Genomic DNA, 14,755 nt, shown 5'->3' with positions numbered 1-14,755 from the left:
CGGCTCAAAACACACTTTTATTCCATAGCATATGAATGACCTATAGTTTATGTTGACAATATCTCTGTATTATTTGATATTGCAACATCCATTGCAGCCTGGTCATCCTGGAAGGGGGATGATCTCATTTGCAGCCCCTTCTCAAGGTTTCTTCATTTCCCTCATCTTGAGGTTTTTGAGTTTTTCCTTGCCCTCATTTAGGTTTTAGATCAGGGGATGGTGTAATAATAGTCTGTGGTTTGCCATAATCTGTGATCTGTGCAGCCCTTTGAGATTCTTTGTGATTAAGGGCCATACAAATAAACATGACTTGACATTATATTACATTTTCTTACTAGTCTAGCCCCCATAACAATGTTTTTTCCTCTTGTGGCTCCCAGGCAACCGAGTTTTTGGGACATGAAGATTGCTTCTTTGTTCCTGATGAGCGAAAAGAGCTTGCAGTTTAATATATGGTTCTGAAATAACTCTTCTTATTAGTAAGGAATTCTTACGACTAAGTTCTAAATAGGAATGAGGTTGAAATAGGAACCATGAAAAAAATGTTTATTCATTTAAAAAAAAAAAAAACGGGATGACCTAAATAATTACATGCATGCCAACCTTTTGAGATTAAGAAGCAGTTTATTTTATTGCGCTCTCTATTTTTACTCGCAAACCAGGAATGGAATGACAAACTTTTACCTAAAGAGGAATTGAATGCGATCATTGGAACAGTTCATTCACGCACACTTTACAATAAAGCAGCCGTTCACTAGAATACCAGTCTTGATTCAAGATTTTATTGTTGTTGTTTGAATTTGATAAGTGGTGGATTTTTTTTTCTTCAAAATGGTAGGCGTTTTTGAAGGGCGAAAAGCGGAAGTTTTGGCACGTATGTAAATGTGTTCAGAGAAAGATCCCTAGTAATCCATGCTATTAATATGTTGGATAGGTTACTCTTGCAGGCTGAACGATAAAGCATAATATTGAAAGACAAAGTTTAATATTTGGAATCCCTGATTTCAGGTGACGTGGCGGTGAAGATGCTCAACGTGACGGCGCCGACGCCGCAGCAGCTCCAGGCCTTCAAAAATGAAGTCGGGGTCCTCAGGTGAGCCCAAACCCGTCCTCTGTTTTGCTTCCACAATGGAGGACCAACCCTGCCGGAATTAGAAATAAAATAAAGAGCTAATACGGCATTGAATTAAATCGACACGTAAATAAATGATGTCATACCTGAATATATGACATTGATGGATTTGTTCATTAATTTCGATGTATATTGTGTGTTTTGTTGTATATTTTTTTTAATTTAGCTCTGTACTTGTCATTTATTGATCGCAGTATTTATTTTGTTATGTATTTTGTCAGTTATTTATTTCTGTACTTTTTTCGTCATGTATATTTTGTTTCAGCATTTTACCATTTTTTTTAATGTGTATTTTGTTATTTCGGTTTTTATTCATTTTTTTATATTTTGTATATTTATTTATTTAGGCATACACTTTGTCATGTATTTTTTATATATTTCAGTATTGTCGTTTATTTTGTAATCTATTTATTTCAGTATTTATTGTGTTGTTTTATATTTTGTTATCCATTTTTTTGGTATTCTGTCGTGTGTTTTGTCATTTGTTAATTTCATTATTTATATCATCATTTATTTTGTAGAGTATTTTGCTTTCTATTTATTTGTTTATTTCCTTATTTTTCTTTTGTAATGTTATTTGTCATTTTTTTTGTGTATTTTGTCATTTATATATTTTGGTATGTACTTTGTCATGTATTTGGTTATTTATTCTAAAATGTATCTTGTCATTTTTTTAGATCTGTATAAATTTAATCATGTATTTTGAAATTTGTTTTGGTATTAACTTGAAGTGTTGTATATTTTTTCATGTATTTATTTCAGTAATAATTATGTTGTGTATTAGGGCTGCACGATTAACCGAAATCCATACGATATGACGTAGTGCGATAGTTAACCGGAAACCACTGGGTTGTTTTCAAGGATTAATAGTTCGTTGGTTATTTGAGTGATGAGTGTATGGCCAAACAGAATTCTCACATTTCTGGGTTTATCAGCGCCGGCCAATTTAGAAATATTGACAAGACGTGTGTTCACGACTTTGATAGGCTGGTGTAAATTGCATTTATGTCATACTGTATATTTAGGTATTCCATGATTTATGTGTTTATTTTTGTACATATTTATTTCTACATTTGGCAGAATTGCTTCTCTTTATTCTACAAGTGCACCTGACGTTCATTTTTTGTTCTCCACCTGCAGGAAAACGCGTCACGTCAACATTTTGCTGTTCATGGGCTACACCACCAAACCGCAGCTAGCGATCGTCACGCAATGGTGCGAAGGTTCGAGTCTCTACCACCATCTGCACATCATCGAGACCAAGTTCGAGATGATCAAGCTCATCGATGTCGCCCGACAGACGGCGCAGGGCATGGAGTAAGCCACGCCCACAAAACCACATTTCGAAAATCACTTTTTTTTCGTAACTTGTTCAGTTTTCCTATTCGTGCCAAAGGACGAAACTAGCATAGAATGAGAATCTTGGTTACTTGTAACCAGCGTGCATCGGTTGTTGAGCTTTTTCCAGGTTCCTTCCTCATACTATGCTACTAGTGTTAGCATTTAAGCTAATACACGTAGTTAGTCGTCTAGCGTTAGCAATGAAGAATATTTTATTATTCTTGTTTTTCCTCTGGCTAAGCTACTAGTGTTAGCATTGAGTTCAATAGTCAAAATTGGTCTTTATAAAAAGTTAGGCTATTGTCTTGTAGTGTACATTGCTTTTTAAGTTAGCCAAGTAAAACAATTTGCATCTAGTTTAAGTGTCCAATGTTAGCATTGCTAACACGCTATCACAGGACCTTTTTTTTTTCCTGATTTCTCCTCATATTAGTCGACTAGGGTTAGCATCGACGCTAATACAAGTAGTAAAATTCGGTCGGACTTCTCTCATGCAACGTACATTGCTTGTTAAGGTCTCCAAGTAGAAAAATCTGTATATAGGTTCCTTAGCTTCTTGCGTCAACATTGCTGCTGCTAAAACAGCTACTTGTGTTAGCATTGGAGTTAATAGTAAATTTGGGTCAGTATGAAGAGTTAGACTATTGTCATGTAGAGTGCATTGCTTTTTAAGTTAACCAAGTGGAAAACTTTGCATCCAGCTTGCTAAGTATCTAGTGTTGGCATTGTTGCCTACACGGCATCACAGGGTCATTTTTTCTGATTTAATATCTGGCTAGGCTACTAGTGTTAGCATTGAAGCTGGGAGTAAACTTTGGTCAGGCTGCTGTCATGTAGCGTACATTGTTTTTTAAGCTAGCCAAGTAATAAACCTAAATCTACTTTGTTAAGCCTCTAGCGTTAGTATTGTTGCTTACAGAGCCTCTCAGGGTGTTTTTTTATTGGTTTCTTTTTTATTGATACTAGTGTTAGCATTGAAGCTAATGGTAAAGTTAGGTCAGGCTGCTGAACGCAATGTAGCGTACATTGCTTGTTAAGATAGCCGTGTTGAAAAATCTGTTCTTAGGTTGTTAAACTTCTAGCGTTAGCATTGCCGCTCATTAACTGCTTGTGTATTCCCTTTTCAGTTATCTTCACGCCAAATCCATCATCCACCGGGACCTCAAGAGCAACAGTATGTTTTTTTAAGATCATTTGAAAAAAATATTGTAAAAAACAGCTATGGAATTTTATTTAAAACAATTATTCACCTTGTACTAAACAACCAGAACTAAAACAGGAGCAACAATTTCTTAAATTTGTATACAAACGGAGTGATTGTTAACTCTGTCGTGTTTGCGTGTGAACATTAGCCTAAGTATGGCTAGCTAGCGCCGAGAAAAAGCTTTTGGGACAAACAGGCTGAAGGTCTTAACACAAAGTACATGTTTACCAATTGAAACAACAGTTGGGTCTGCAGTGTTAATATGTAAGCATTAGCCGAAGCCCGGCTAGCCGCTATCAAATATTTTCGGACGCAATCGAGTGAAAAAGTACATGTAACAATTAAAAAAAAGTCTCAACTGCTGACAGCTAGCTCTCTAGTGCTTTCATGTAAACATTAGCCAAAGTCTGGCTAGCTCCTTACAAAAACTTAAAAAGTTTAATTTTACAAGGATTTACAAGTTACGTGTGTTGTGTTATTATGTAAACATTACCCAAAGTCTTGTTAGCAGTTAAAAACTTTTGGGAGTAACAAATTTTCTTTCACAACCACACTACATGTTCACAAAATGAACAAATAAATCAGAAATGTATGAAATGTATGTATTAGCATGTAAACATTAGCCAAGGTCTGGCTAGCTGTTAACAAAAACTTTGGAGACAAGCAAATTGATTGTTGCAAAGTAAATAAAAATAAAACTTCTCAACTATTGTAGTGATAGCATGTGAGCATTAGCCAACGTCTGGCTTGCGGCTATCACAGATATGCTAACTTTGGAGAAAATTTGTGGAAAATTGTGTTGCTCCTGTTTTTTTTTCCTCTGCACCTTTTTTTCCAATTGTAAGTTTTCTTTCCACTGATTTTTTTATTTTCTGTGCTGTTTTTTGACCTATTATTTTCCCAGATATTTTCCTCCACGAGGACCTGACGGTGAAAATCGGCGACTTTGGGCTAGCCACAGTCAAATCGCGCTGGAGCGGCTCGCATCAGTTTGAGCAACTGTCGGGGTCCATTTTGTGGATGGTGAGCGCTTGATTTTGCCGTCGGATGTTGTCCGATCACCGTGGTAACCGGGCCTCGTTCCTCTCCCAGGCGCCGGAGGTGATCCGGCTCCAGGACAAAAACCCGTACAGTTTCCAGTCGGACGTTTACGCTTTCGGGATTGTTTTGTACGAGCTCATGTCGGGAGCGCTGCCCTACTCCAACATCAATAATCGGGATCAGGTGAGGCGGCGGAGGGACGTGCCTCCTTACTTCGTTTCTGACTTTTTTTTTCCTAGATGAAGACCACTTGCTTTTTCTGATGAGCTTTATTAAGACACTGTGTGGTCTCCTTACTTTATAGCTGCCTTTTCCTAGAATAAAATCTCCTGGGTTTTGTTTGTGTTTGAACCTTTTGAGACACTTGACGGATCTCGTTTTTTTGGATTTTGATTTCTTTCTAGATTAAAATCCCTCCTTTTTTTAAACACTAGAAGGCTTCCTTGCTTAATGAATTACTATTTTCTAGATTTAAATCTTGGTGCAATAATAGCACAAAACTGTTCTATCTAAATTCAAGTTCTATCCAATTGAGGTGTTGTACAACTTAAGTATCTTACTTTGTGATAAGCTTTTTGAGACACTGAAAGTCCTCTTTTTTTCTGACTTTTTGAGACACTGAAGGTTCCCCTTGTTTCATTTCTGATTTATAATCCTTTTTTGACACTGAAGAGCCTCCTTACTTAATTTCTTACTTTCTAGATTAAAATTGCTTCCCATTTCACGATGAGCTCTTTAAGACACTATAGGGCCTCCTTACCTCATGGCTGAGTTTTTTTTCCATAACAAAATCAGTTGTCTTTTTTTCTTATGTGCTTTTGAGACACAGAATAGCCTCCTTACCTAATGTCAGACCTTTTTGAGATTAAAATCCCTTCCTTTTTTGATGAGCTTTTTAAGACTCTGAAGGTTCTTATTGTCTCATTTCTGTCCTATTCTAGATTGTAATCCCTTTTCTGGAAACACTGAAGGGCATCCTTACTTAATGTCTGACTTTTTTTTAGATTAAAATGGCTTCCTATTTCATGATGAGGTTTTATGAGACACTGGAGAGCATTCTTACTTGATTAATTAAAATAGGTTGCTTTTTTCCTCATGAGCTTTTGAGACACTGAAGGGCTTTCTAACTCCATGTCAGACTATTTTTCTAGATCAGTTCCTTTTTATGATGAGCTTTTTGAGGCAATGGAGGGCGTTTTTACTTCATTAATTAAAATAAGTGGCTTTTTTCTCATGAGCTTTTGAGACAATGGAGGGCCTTCTTACTTTGTCTCTGACTATTTTTCTAGACCCTTTTTATGATGAGCTTTTTGAGGCACTTAAGGGGCTCCTTACTTAGTTTTTTACTTTTCTAGATTAAAATACATTTTTTTTCACGATGCTTCTTTGTTTTGAGACACTGGAGGGCCTTCTTACTTGATGGCTAACTTTTTTCTAGATTAAAATGATTTGCTTTTTTCTCATTAGCTTTTAAGACACTAAAAGGCCTTCTTACTTTGTCTCTGACTTTTTTTCTAGACCCTTTTTATGATGAGCTTTTTAAGGCACTGAAGGGACTCCTTACTTCATGTTTCACTTTCTCTAGATGAAAATCTTTTTTTCATGATGCGCTTTTTGAGACACTGGAGGGCCTTCTTATTCCATGGCTGCCTTTTTTCCCAGATTGAAATTATTTTTTTCATCGTGTGCTTTTTGAGACTTCTTACTTCATGGCTGACTTTTTTTCTAGATTAAAATCATTTGCTTCTAGTGACGAGCTTTATGTATTATTTTTTTCTCATAAGCTTTTTAGACCCTGGAGGGCCTTCTTATTTTGTCTCTGACTATTTTTTAGACCTTTTTTATGATGAGCTTTTTGAGACACCGAAGGGACTCTTTACTTCGTGTTTCACTTTCTCTAGATCAAAATCTTTTTTTTTTTTTCATGGTGCGCTTTTTGAGACACTGGAGAGCCTTCTTACTTCATGGCTGCCCTTTTTCTAGATGAAAATCACTTGCTTCTTGTGATGAGCTTTTTCAAACACTGAAGGGATTCCCTAATATAAGGCATGTTTATTATTTATAATGAATTTTTTGGAACCAGATCATCTTTATGGTGGGACGGGGCTACCTGTCCCCCGACCTAAGCAAGGTGAGGAGCAACTGCCCCAAGGCCATGAAGAGGCTGATGGCCGACTGCCTCAAGAAAAAAAGGGAGGAGCGACCTCTTTTCCCTCAGGTAGATCAACAATATTCGCATTACTTTGATTTTCTATAATTCCGCAATATAAGGTGCACAGGATTATAAAATGTTGCCCCAAAATCTTGTCTTTTGTGATATTTAGTTCATATGTAAGGTGCACTGGACTCTAAGGTACATGGAATTAAAGATACTTTAAGGTCTAGGGTTGCACCACAAAAACAAAGTACTCTGCATTAGCACACAGGGTGATCATTCAGAATATATCAATGATCACAATTGCATAACAATGAATGCAACAGGAATTTAACCCGGATTGTGGGGTGGCGTGGCGTCGCCTGGATTTCATCCACTTGACCAGCGTTTGGCCAACCTGGTCCTCTATAGATGCATGTCCTGTATGTTTTTGAAGTATATTTTCTCCATCACCTGAGTTTGAGAAGAGAAACCTCCAAAACAGGCAGGACATTCGGCTCTTGAGGACTGGTTTGGCCACCTCTGCACTAGACCGTTAGGAAAAAGCACCAGGGAGCCTCTAGGGAGCGCCAAAGACCTGCATGTGGCTCTAAAACAGGTTTAGCAGGTGGATAGGTCTGATTTTGTTGGAGATGGAGAATGTAGAGCATATTGCACAATGCAAATCTGCAAAGTAGTGAACCAGCGATAAGACACGTGAAGTAGCAAGGCGTCTCTGTATTTACCAAATTTTCACTTCATTTATAAATCGTTTAATGTTGTTTCCAATAGTGTTCTTTCCAGAATTTGCCCATTTAGAGTGATGATTTTTTATGTTTTTATTACAAAGACTATGAAATAAGCAAGTTAGCGTTATTCTTGAAATTCCAATGTAAGCACTCTGGTAGGCTTATTTCATTGATTTTTTTATTTTTTTAGATTTTGGCGTCTATCGAACTCCTGGCCCGCTCGCTCCCAAAAATCCACCGCAGCGCCTCGGAGCCGTCCTTGAACCGTGCCGGCTTCCAGACCGAAGACTTCAGCTTGTACGCTTGCGCCTCGCCCAAGACGCCGATACAGGCGGGGGGCTATGGTAAGTGGGAGGGATTTTAAACCACAAGCCCCGCCCTTTCCCCCCATCTTATTACCATTTGTTTATAATTTACCTTCCAGGGGAGTTTTCCGCCTTCAAGTAAGCGCTGCGCTTCTTCCCAACTCGTCAGCACTCGGAAAAGTCCGACCGTCCTCGTCACCGATTAATCGATTAATTACTGGGGGAAGGGGGGTTAAAAAACAAAACAAACAACCGAAACGTCGTCTTCAGCGTTCGCTTCCTCCACCCACCCAAAAAGAAAAACACAAAATGAACGCAAGAAAAAGCCCTAGGAGGCGGGGCTAATGCGACAAGGGGCGGAGCAAAATGGTGCAGGGGCCGCAATGAAGAAAGAGGCCTGCTGGGGGCGATGTTCCACCCGGGGCCATTGAAGGAAACAGAGGGGGTGAAACCTATGAATAACTTAAAATGATTGAAGGAGATTTTTTTTTTGTCTGAGTGGGAATTTTCTGAGAAATGTTCTCAACTTTAAGATCCCCCACTCCCATGCTATGAATGAGTGTGGGAATTTCGGGAAATATTTTCCCGTCCACGCCGCTTTACTGGACCCCCTCCACCAATTTATTTTCTTTCTCTTCATGCTACGACTGAATGTGGGAATCTGCAGTAGAAATATTTATTTTTAGGGGGGGTTGTGGACATCGAGGACGATTTTTGCCCCCCCATTATTACCATTATTTGTCATTCTATGACATTTTATTTTTTTGGGGGAGCGTTGTAAGTTTTGTCATTGTTCCAGTTTCAGCTCACACTCCTCCCCCCAAAAACGGAAATATTATTTTTTGGGATTTTTGATATTTTGGACAAAGCACCAAAATGTGGTTTGTTCCAGCAATGTGTTTTGGGCGGTTCATTTTGCCTTTTTTTATTTTAAAATTTTCAGCTCAAATGTTATTTTTCTGCCGGTTAGGGTAAACATCTTATGACCGTTTTTGACATTCCCAGCAACTTTTCTTCATTTTTTTTCTTTTTTTTTTGGGGATACAGACGCTGCCCTACTTACGAACGAGATCCGGTTGATCGTTCGTAGGTTGAATCTGTTCGTAAGTTGCTTCAGTTCTATATTTTTTATGTTTGAGGTTTATACAAGAATGTTTTAAGGCTTGTACAAGTAACCTGTATTGTTTTGTACAAAAAACATTCAAATAATATGCTCTATAAAGTTGAGTTTGACTTAATTTTGGAAGATAAGCTTCAAGAGGTCCTCCTCCGTGGTAAAAAGTAGCCGAAAAAAAGCACTCCGACCATTTTCTCAACCGCATCAAGCTTTCTTATTCCACTTTCATTTCAAAAGAAACAGCTCGCCTCTTCTTTACACTCTACCCCAACCATATTGAATGGATGCACGAGATATTAAACAGTAAAAACGTCAAAGTTCTATAATATAGAAAGTATAGCATGTTTACACACGAACTAGGAAGAGGAAGCTGATTTTTTTTTTCCTCCGGGTGGATGCTGGGTGACTTCTCACAGCGCCACACGCTGTCCTGTACTCGGAAAAAGGTGCACACAATAGAAAATCTAACTTACAGGCAATGTCCAAATATTTTTTGAACATTGCGAAAAAAATGTTCGTATCTACCGTTTTTCGTAACTCGAATGATCGTAAGTGGGGAAGCGTCTGTACGAAGAAAATATAAGGACAATTTCAAAATCTTTTGGCCAATAGCAACAGCTTTCATGACAGTTTTTGACATTCCAAGCTACAAGCATCTTTTGAGTGCATTTTTGTGTTTCGGATTTGATTCTTTTCCCTTTTTAAATGATAAAAGTGAAAGCGTTTTACAGCTATTGATTCCCCCCTGTTGAATTTGAATGTAAATGTATGCGTTTTCATTTTTTAATTATATAAGTGAAACAAAATGGTCCAACTTTCACATTTTTGGGCCAATTTAAGTGACAACAGTTTTTAGCATTCCAAGCAACAAACCTTTCTGGTTTATTTTTGATTTTTCAAAGTTGATTTATTTCTCCCCTTTAAAATATTTCTGGATGGTAAACAGCAATGAGATTTTGCAGTTGTTCATATTTTTTTGTTACACCTTTTATTATTTGTACAGCTGATTTCTTTTTTTTTCTTTTTTTTCACCTTTATAAAGTTTTTGGATTTTTTTTTTAATGCACTGAGCTCATTTGAGTGTCTTAAGATTTGTCTGGGGGTTTTGTTGTGCTGCTGATTTTTTTCTCCCCTTTTTAAAGGGGCAGTGTGTGTTATTTGACCACTAGATCTTGCTGTATAGTGTAGAGCAAGCAAAAAGGAGTGCTGGAAAGCACAAGGAGGAATACAAACTAAGGAGACATAGTGACCAAAAAACACATTTTTCCTCTTTTTTTCGTTTTTTTGTTTTTTGGGGGTACCCGCCGAAACAAGATGGCCGACAATCATGTCGGCTCCATCATCACTTGTATTTTACAAATTTTGTATGATATATTTCGCTTCCTGTTTAAACACTTGTTTTTTATTTAATAACTAAGGTTATTTTTAGCACCAGGAGGCGCAAAATAATACACATTGTCCCTTTAATTATTTTTTTTAACGATAAAATTGAGAACTCTTTGCTCTCCTCCCACCATTTTTTTTTTCACATTTTCTGAGCTGCAGTTTTTATCCCCTTTCCAGATTCCACAGTTCTCGTTTTATCCATTATTCCTTTTTTGGACCACATTCCATTTTTATATGCACTGAAAAGATATTTCTGAGTATTTTTATAATAATTATTATCATTGTCCCTCATAAAAAATGGCACCCTGTATTTTTTGTGCTTGTGCACTTTCATTTTCCGTCTATTTTGTGTGATTTTTTTGTTCAGGTTGCCTAAAAATCTCTCCATGCTAGGATCTACATTCCATTTTTTTTTTAAAGAGACGGTGTGTATTATTTCACCACTAGATGTCACTGGTGTAGTGCAACTGAAAACCAGTGCTCAAAGGCACAGGGAAGAAGGCAAACTACAGCGACTCAAAGTGATATCATGCCCGCGGCTTTTTTGACTTTTTTTGGGTAACCGTAGCAGCACGATGGCACCCACCTTCCCTTGAAGTGAGGGTCTTGTTATTTCAAATCATTTTCTCCACTGAATATTTCTAAAAACGCACGGTTACATGGTCGTGAGTGTATTCCTGCTTATTATTTAAATCCTTATTTTGTTTATCGAATTAAGTTTTTTTAACCACTGGGAGGAGCTGAATAATACACACTGTCCCTTTAATGCACTGTGTTTTTATTTTTATTTTTCAAGATATATCGATTCCAAGTTTCTTTCATTGATTATTTTTATATGTATATTTTGTTGCATTTTATTGACACTCCGTTCCGGATTTCGTTTCTCCTTCGATGCCGTTGACGACTAAAGACGTCTTACTGAAACTGGCTGGGAATGGTTATTTATTTTTAATTTTTTGGGGGGGGAGATTATGATTTTGTAAAGACCTGCAGTATTTTTTCCGTGATTTTGATTTTTTTTAATTTGTGGCCAAATACGTCCAAGACTTTTGGACTTTGCACTTTGTTGTCAGGAATTGAAAAATATTCGAGACTAATCGGCCACTTGCCTTTTTTTGTGTCATTATTATCGTTATTGTCCAGAATGGACGAAGCACATTTCGCTCAACGGGAACTGAAGTTTTTTTTTTTTTCCCCCTGCAATTGTTTTGCTTTTGGAATGGAAAAATCTCGTCGAAACTTAGAAAAAAAATCAAGTTTCCGGATGACGATTGCGCTCTTCCTTTTCCAGTTTTTGGCAGCTATTGTTTTTCACAGTAATGTTTCTTATTATTATTTTTTTCATCCTTTTAAAGTCTCAAGTCCCTTTTGACGTTTTTTTTCGGGGGGTGCGGGCGGGGCTTATCATTTTTCCAAAGTGTGACGATTAAAGAAATGCAGTTCAAATAACTATCGAAAACAAATTGAAGTCCGGAAATCCAAACATTTTCAGTACAAAAAGTATTTTTTGTATCTTAATGCGTAGGGGGGTCATTTTTTATTGTATTATTTTTCAAGCATAGGTTTGGGAATTGTTTTTATTTTTTTGTCATTTCTTTGCACATTTTTCGGTTGTGTTTAACTGTATTTCTAATTTTTGCAATGCATCATATTTTTAACAAAAAACTTTCATGCTTTGCACCTCGGCAAATGTGCCCCCACCCCGCACCCTCATGTTACAAAAATACAAAAACATGTTTAAAAAAAAAAACGTGTTTGTTTGTTTACTCAATGTCAACTATTTATTAGTATCATTTTTTTCTTGTTTTATTGAGTTCCTTTCATGAAGCAATTTTTTGGGGTAAGCAGTTGAAATGCACAGACTTGAAAAGTGTGATTCTTTATCCCCCCTCTGGTTTACATTCTTATTGAGTTTACACTGTTTTGATGTTTTTTTCTCTCCATCTTCTTAATGACCTTCCCACAAGAGTCCCCCTTTAAATGGTCCTCCTTTTTTCTCTGGAAGCTTTCAATCGTGCTGCTTAATTTTCTTTATCATTTTTTTTTTCTCCGACCCCCCCTTTCTGTAAATAGTGTACAAAACCTCTCGAAAGCATGAGAGAAGAAACTTGAAAATGTTTTGAAAAAGGTTCCGTGTGCAAAAGAAAAACATATTTAATTCTGTATTATAAGGAAGAAATCTTGATGTATTTGTTGTGAATATGAAAAATTCTATTAAAGTGCATGGAAATCGACTTGTTGTTCTTACTGGAGCCGCTGGGTGTCAGCATTGCGCCGAAGTCTCCAATATCCATCTTGGCTCTTCATTTTTGTTAGTTTTTTTCTCCTTTAATGGCGTCCCAGAAAAAAAGTGGGGAACATATTATTCACATTTTTTTTTTCCAATATATCCGTATGTCCAAAAAAAACCCGACAAACAAGGTTGGCAGCGCCCCCTTTTCACATGACTTGGAGTTCCAGCTTTCGTCCAGCAGGTGGCCAAAAACCCGAGATATTCTTGGCAAGTGAGGCTTTGAAAATAAACTTTTAGATTTTTAAAAACTTCACACTTGTATTGACTACATTTTTATTTGTGTAATTGAAAAAATACATTTTCATTTTTTTCTTGTCAAAACTTAATATCAGTATTATGTTTATATAATTATATTATTTATTTTTAATTTCTGCCTTTATTTGTGTGATTAAAAGAAGTAAAAATATACCTGCATATGGGTATATTTTTTTTCTTGTCAAATAAAAGAAATTACATTTTTGTATACTGTGTTTTGACTTTTATATTTTTAATTCAAATTTAAACATTTTTTCAAGTGAAATAAAAATGACTACATTTTTATTTGTCTAGTAAAACAAGAAAAACAAAGATATATCTTTTGAAATGATCTGCATTTATATAGCACTTTTCAAGTCAATGACTTCCCAAAGCACTTTAAATTGTGCTTCACATTTCCCAATAGCGGCCGTGTAAGGCGCTAACCTGCTTATTGGGGGTATTGGGGATTCAGTGTCTTACCCAAGGACACTTCGGCATGTAACACGGACAAGCTGGGATTCGAACTGGGATCCCTTGATCCTAAAGCGATCGCTCTACCTCCTGAGCTACTGCCGCCCCTATAGTAAAATAAAAATATCCCCTTTTTAGATTATATTTTGACATTTATTTGGATGAAGAATAATAAATACCAAAAAAAACCCTTTTTATTTAAAAAAAACTACTGTGAAATACGATCCAATTTTTAATTTCAAATTTTTGTTTGATAAAATAAATCAATTTTATATATTTTATATTTTACATATTATTTTATTTTTATTTTTTTGTGAAATGAAAACTTAATTTTTTTTTATTGACTATATAAAGTCTAGTAAAATCCAAATCCAATTATTTTGTATTTCAACGTTGTTTCTTATTTGGGAATAATGAGATTGAATCCAGATTTCTAAATATTCCTGACTATCTTTTAAATGGGTCATAGACTTTTATTTTTCAAAACCGTTTTTCGATTTCAATGAGCAACAGGAATCGACTTTTCATCTCGGAATCGGATGCAAGCGATGGTTCAAGGTGACCTTTGAGGCCCTCAAATTTGGACGGCCCATTTCCATTTTGTTTACGCTCCGATAGGCAAACGATTAAATCGTATTCGGCGGCTGTTAAATCGACGCAAGACTAATCTGTGGGTTTTCTGGAGTGGCTGTCGCTTGCAGGAATATTGTTTAGTTTGATGTGTGGTGCGGTCGTTATATCACCATCGGTGCTTGCTGCTAGCATTCCGATTCTGGACCGATTCCAGAGAATAACTTGATTTTCTGATGCAAATTGGGGGCGTGGTCACAGCTTCCTCCCAGGAGAAAGATAGTTTTTTTTAAAAATTCCAATTAATAGTTCCCTCCTCCAGCTAAAAATCAATTTCAATTGAGTGTTTTGAACGATTAAAAGTGATAAATTTAACAGTAGGCAGTCCGAAAAATGAGCAATTACTGTCCAGAGTAGTTAAAATTAATTAATTATCCAATACGAAGCCTAAAAATAAGCCCTGATTGTTCAAAGTCACAAATTTTTCGAGGCAGATCTTAAATTATTTTAATTGAGTGTTTGAACAATTAAAGGTGATAAATTCAACAGTAGGATGTCCAAGAATCGAGCAATTACTGTCCAGAGTCACTAATCTCTTGAGACTGATTTTAAATGTTTTTTTTATTCAGTGTTTTGATTTTGAACAGATAAAAACAATTAATTCTCCAAAGTGAAGCCCAAAAATAAGCCATGGTTGTCCAGATTCACAAATCTTTCGATGCAAATCTCAAATAATGTTAATTGATTTGAACCATTAAAAGCGTTTGATTCTGCA

The 14,755-nt window shown here is 36.4% G+C and overlaps 1 protein-coding gene across 2 annotated transcripts in view; it reads left to right on the top strand.

Annotated features, from left to right (window-relative positions):
- braf (B-Raf proto-oncogene, serine/threonine kinase) overlaps positions 1-12,643 on the top strand; it is a 34,116-nt gene extending 21,473 nt beyond the window's left edge. For both annotated transcript variants that reach the window (XM_088346907.1, XM_088346906.1), the window contains 8 exons: positions 1,009-1,093; positions 2,273-2,449; positions 3,601-3,647; positions 4,582-4,700; positions 4,770-4,901; positions 6,802-6,936; positions 7,792-7,945; positions 8,026-12,643. In XM_088346907.1, the coding sequence (XP_088203033.1) occupies positions 1,009-1,093; positions 2,273-2,449; positions 3,601-3,647; positions 4,582-4,700; positions 4,770-4,901; positions 6,802-6,936; positions 7,792-7,945; positions 8,026-8,048 (872 nt within the window). In that variant the 3' untranslated portion in view covers positions 8,049-12,643. The remainder of the gene's footprint in view (positions 1-1,008; positions 1,094-2,272; positions 2,450-3,600; positions 3,648-4,581; positions 4,701-4,769; positions 4,902-6,801; positions 6,937-7,791; positions 7,946-8,025) is intronic.
- Positions 12,644-14,755: the final 2,112 nt, after the last annotated feature.

Source organism: Urocampus carinirostris, chromosome 11 (assembly GCF_059441175.1).
Source record: "Urocampus carinirostris isolate Australia breed hairy pipefish chromosome 11, RoL_Ucar_1.0, whole genome shotgun sequence".
NCBI classification, from domain to species: domain Eukaryota; kingdom Metazoa; phylum Chordata; class Actinopteri; order Syngnathiformes; family Syngnathidae; genus Urocampus; species Urocampus carinirostris.
Note: the sequence above shows the minus strand (reverse complement) of the source record. Positions and strands in the feature narration are given on the sequence as shown.